This window comes from Lygodium microphyllum, chromosome 2 (genome assembly GCF_053477565.2).
Source record: "Lygodium microphyllum isolate KBCC chromosome 2, Lygodium_microphyllum_v1.1.10, whole genome shotgun sequence".
Lineage (NCBI taxonomy): Eukaryota > Viridiplantae > Streptophyta > Polypodiopsida > Schizaeales > Lygodiaceae > Lygodium > Lygodium microphyllum.
The window spans coordinates 141261342-141265686 of record NC_141136.1 but is presented as its reverse complement, the minus strand read 5'-3'; the positions used below and the strand labels follow the sequence as shown (position 1 = coordinate 141265686).

The following is a 4345-nucleotide window of genomic DNA, read 5'->3' as shown; positions in this document are numbered from 1 at the left end:
TGACACTCTTGTAAAATACATGCACTTCAAAGGTGATGTGCAAGTTAGAAATGCGAAAGTAAAATACGTGCTATGGACCTAAAAACGTGCATGACGCCCTTCAAAAAGCAAGCACTGGCTACAATTCTTCTTGAGAGGGTTGGATTTTAGAATCCAATGGCACTTAACTCTGCATTGAATGATCTAGATGTGGCTATAATAGTAGCAGAGGGAGTCGAGTCAAGAATTTAGGGTGCCTATGCAGCAAGATGACAAGCCCTCTTAATACATGGTTGTAACCTTTGAGCTGTGTTGCAAACATGTTAGTTTTTTTATTACTAATCAACTATTTAACTATTGTTAATTTAGCAGCTTATGTTACCAACGTTTCCAAAGTGTCATCATTAAGTTTTTAGAACTATTGATTTAGGATTGATTTCATGTACTACTTGGTTGATATTGTAGGTGCATTAAGCAAAATAAATAATATTTAAAAAAACCAATGGAACCAATAATTAATTGAGACCACCTCTCTCTCTCTCTCTCTCTCTCTCTCCAGTATACATGTGTATGTGTGCCATACCTACAATATGAAAATCTTAAATTAATAATGCTATATATATATATATATATATGTATGTATTAAAATGATTATATGCTAGTATTTTAATACATGTATAATAATATGTATATATTGCGTTGGTCAATGCAATAATGCATGTAAAGGCCGATAGGATGCAAATGATGGATGTGTGGCCGCCAAAAAAGGGCAAGAACGCGTTTATTATTGCGAGATTGAATAAATTCAATGGAAAAAACATTATTCCCGTGCCAACAGTGCAAAATAACAGGAGGGGAAAGGGGTGGCAAACTGCCAATCCGCGGTGAACACGTGTGTGGCGGATGGGGTTAGTTGATGGCGGCGCATTGGGCGCGGACCTCCCCCTGGGAGCCGGTTTTGACGTGGAGGGTGCTGAGCTTCTGGACGGCGGCGGTCCAGGCGCTGAAGAAGGCGGCCTGGGAGGCAGCCATGCGGGCGGCGGTGGAGCGAGTCCGGCCGTCCGTCCACAGGATCTGATCGGACGGCAGGAGGCCCCGCCCCGTGGCCAGATTGGTGAAGAAGGCGTTGTCGAACGTCTTGGGCGTGGTCACGTCGTTGAAGGCCACCACAGTGGGGTCCAGATTGACGTTGGGGCAGGCCTGCCTCAGCTCCATCGCGTACGTCGCATTCATCGTCGGATCCACCCGCCCGTAAATCCTCTTCATGAACTGGTTGCAGTGCGAGAAGCCGATGGTGTGCGCCCCTGTCCCGCATCCCCCGCCCAACCAAACAACCTGCCTTATTATTATCACCATCCATCCATCCATCCATCCATCCATCCTCCCTCCCTCAAACAACCACCTGCGCGCGCATTAATATCTCTACTACCGAATCTTCTAGATTTTGAACACAAATTTAGCGTGGCCTGCACCGCCAATTATGGCAATCGTGCAACCCAAAAAATAGCAGCCTTCCGAGCTCCGCAAGAGTCCAGAGTGGACCCCACGCGTTAAAAGTACTTTCTGATTTAAAAGTAATGCGATTCTTCAACTTCAAACCTCGAAACATCACCTATATCACAAGTCAACCATGCCCTTACAAGCACCCCATCAAAAGGAGGTGCTAGCAACATTTGAGGCGCCAAATCATAATGCTTTCCCATGCAAGGTTTTAACCCTCCACCCTATCATCATCCCAACTGCAACAAAGAGGGCAAATGTTTTCCAACAAAACCCCACCACCCCTCAAATGCTACACACACACACACACAAGCTCCTCCCGACTTACAAATAGGGACCACATTGTGAGGAATCCTATAAAACACATTCAAATGAAACTAGGAATGATTAAGAAAATGGTCAAGATGCTAGGATTGACATGATGATTGATACTATCTACAAGGTACAACTACCTCCATGACAATTCAATGCTTACGTTAGGGAGCTACCTTTGTGACAACTCAGTTTTGTACTATGATCGATCCATTTATTGCATGTAAAGTTTTCACATATCTTTATTTGGGTACTTGTTCTTGCTTTAGACTTGAATGTCTTCACTTCAACACATGCAAGAGCCGCTAGCTATAATTAGGGTATTATTACATCCTCATTGTCCTCTATATTGTTTTAATTCAAGCTATTGTTGAGGATATTCAACAATCCAATGTCACACTACTATTGGAACATCAATAGCATGGCACTTGCATTTATTCATATAACTGGGGTGAGATAATGTTTTAACTAGTATGGTTAACATCACATCACAACCTCATTACTCCACTTTGCTATGTGGTTGAATTATTCAACCTACATGCAATAGTTCGGTATCATGCTAATGATACCTTGGTAGTAACAAAAAAGAGTCAGAGTACTTCCTCAATAATGGCTCCACATATATATCATGACATATTCCTCACAAACACCTTTTTTGTGTCCATGTGACTAATATTATAATCTTGCAGTGTGCATTACACATTTGCATGTATCCAACAAAACGATGAAACTTTTACAAAACCCTACCTGATAAAATGACCATCTCATCTCTAGTGAAGCCATTCTTTTGAAAGAGCGCCGTGAGCTGATCAACATTCATAGTGGCCAAGGGGAGATTTCCAGGGACTTGTGAAGCCAATGAAACACGCCCATCTTTTCGTCCCTTGAGGACCGGCCAAAAGGGGCCACCAACCTACATAAATGGGTTACCAATTTGAGGATAATTGGGCAAAGCCTTTGAATTTATGAAATGGAAGACTAAACTTGAGGTAGGTAGTAAGTAGTCCTTGCCACACAAAACAAAATGATGTTCATGTGCAATTAAACAAAGGCGGGCGTTCATATGCGAATTGCACTCTCTTAGCCCTTTCCCAACCAAAGCAGCGGATGTTCACATGCGTATGACTCACCAGTCCCACGAGATCCCTTGTTGCAATGGAGAGAATGTCTGCACAGGAAACCACACCAGGGCACACCTTCTCCACTGCTGCTTTTGCTCGAATGACGGCATCGAAGCCATCGCCGGGGAGAGAGAGGTTCTCATCAGCATCTTTCTCTGCCTTATTGGTAGGAGTAGAAGCAAGGAGCACCGAAGCATCACATCCCTGCAAGAAAAATGCAAAACTAGTGGTGGGCATGGTGTTGAGAGAGAGAGAGAGAGAGAGAGAGAGAGAGAGATTGTATGTGTGTGTGTATGTTACCTGCACGAAACAGTCATGGAAGAATATGCGGAGTGTCCCTGCGGCTGTCACAAATGCTTCCTTTTGCTTCTGTACCATCACATTGTGTATAATCTGCTCCACTTGAGGACAGGTGTTGCTGTAGTAGTCCATTGACAGCTGGGCCTTGCCGGGCTGTACAGCAAGGAAGAGCAGGTGAGCAGCTAATAGGGGCAGCCATGGCCTCATAAGAGCGATTGTCTGAGATCGAAGAATCGAAGAGAGCTGAGAGGAGATCTGATCGGAGGCAATGCACAGAGAAAGATGACAAGGCGAGACCAAAGAATGGTAGGTAGAGAGAGAGAGAGAGAGAGAGAGAGAGAGAGAAGTTGGATTGAAGCTAAAGACTAGCAATGAACAGTGGAATGGCGGTTGTTTTTGTCTTTTTGTAGGGGGGAGAGAGAGAGAGAGAGAGAGGTTAGATTGAACGGTGAACCTACGAACAGTGGAATGGCAGTTGAGAGAGAGAGAGAGAGAGAGAGAGAGAGAGAGAGAGAGAGAGAATTATTGTAGTATGGCCCTGCTGGGTCACGGGACTCTGCTTCTCTCTGCACACACAGACACACTTCTCTCTCCACACACACACATATATATAGCTCGCAGCCTAGCTGTGAAAAGAGGCGAGGGGGAGAATCATGAGCATGGAAGAAAAAGAAGAAAGAGTTGGGGGAGGAAGATGTCGTCTTGTCAAGCTGTCCTTCTTTTTTGCACGGGTGGTGAATCCGATTTCCTGATATAAATGTCCGTTTCAACCCACGCAGAAAAGTTTAATAGCATTATTTTCATTCCAACATACATACATGCCCCTCCCAACCTTCTCGCCACCACCCCACATGCAACTTTGCAAATTGCAAGATTCTCAAACGGTTATTAGGGGCCCCTTTTTGTTTCTGCTAATATACGTCGCAATATTTATCAAACAAAAGTTAAATACGTACATTGTGCATCGTCCGCTTAAGCTACGTCAAAGTGCTATCCTCTTTGGCTTATCTAGACATTACAGCTACACACTAGATGCGAGAGACTCAATTAGGAGCTTTTTTTTTTGGGGGTGAAAACTTTGAAGTTAGATTAAAGATAAGAAAATATATAAAAAACGGACTCATAGCAGGAGT

The 4345-nt window shown here is 43.8% G+C and overlaps 1 protein-coding gene across 2 annotated transcripts; it reads right to left on the bottom strand.

Moving 5' to 3' along the window:
* Positions 1 to 657: 657 nt before the first annotated feature.
* Positions 658 to 3818, bottom strand: LOC148040406 (peroxidase 35-like). Of its 2 annotated transcripts, none has more exons than XM_087699370.1 (4): positions 3213 to 3818; positions 2922 to 3116; positions 2539 to 2704; positions 658 to 1314 (listed from the first exon to the last, which is right to left on the bottom strand). In XM_087699370.1, the coding sequence occupies exons 1-4, from the start codon at positions 3417 to 3419 to the stop codon at positions 800 to 802; spliced, it is 1083 nt and encodes a 360-aa protein (XP_087555496.1). In that variant the 5' UTR covers positions 3420 to 3818; the 3' UTR covers positions 658 to 799. The 2 variants fall into 2 exon arrangements, with proteins under 2 accessions (XP_087555496.1, XP_087555498.1); XM_087699372.1 differs by having other exon boundaries at positions 658 to 1283; positions 3213 to 3796.
* Between the last annotated feature and the right edge of the window lie 527 nt (positions 3819 to 4345).

Bases quoted from the DNA above. Each gene is read 5' to 3' on its own strand.
- LOC148040406 (XM_087699370.1), bottom strand. From the start codon at position 3,419: ATGAGGCCATGGCTGCCCCTATTAGCTGCTCACCTGCTCTTCCTTGCT. The intron at 3,117-3,212 runs GTAACATACACA...TTTTTCTTGCAG, and splicing joins TCCATGACTGTTTCGTGCAG to GGATGTGATGCTTCGGTGCT. The intron at 1,315-2,538 runs GTAGGGTTTTGT...ATAATAAGGCAG, and splicing joins TGAGATGGTCATTTTATCAG to GTTGTTTGGTTGGGCGGGGG.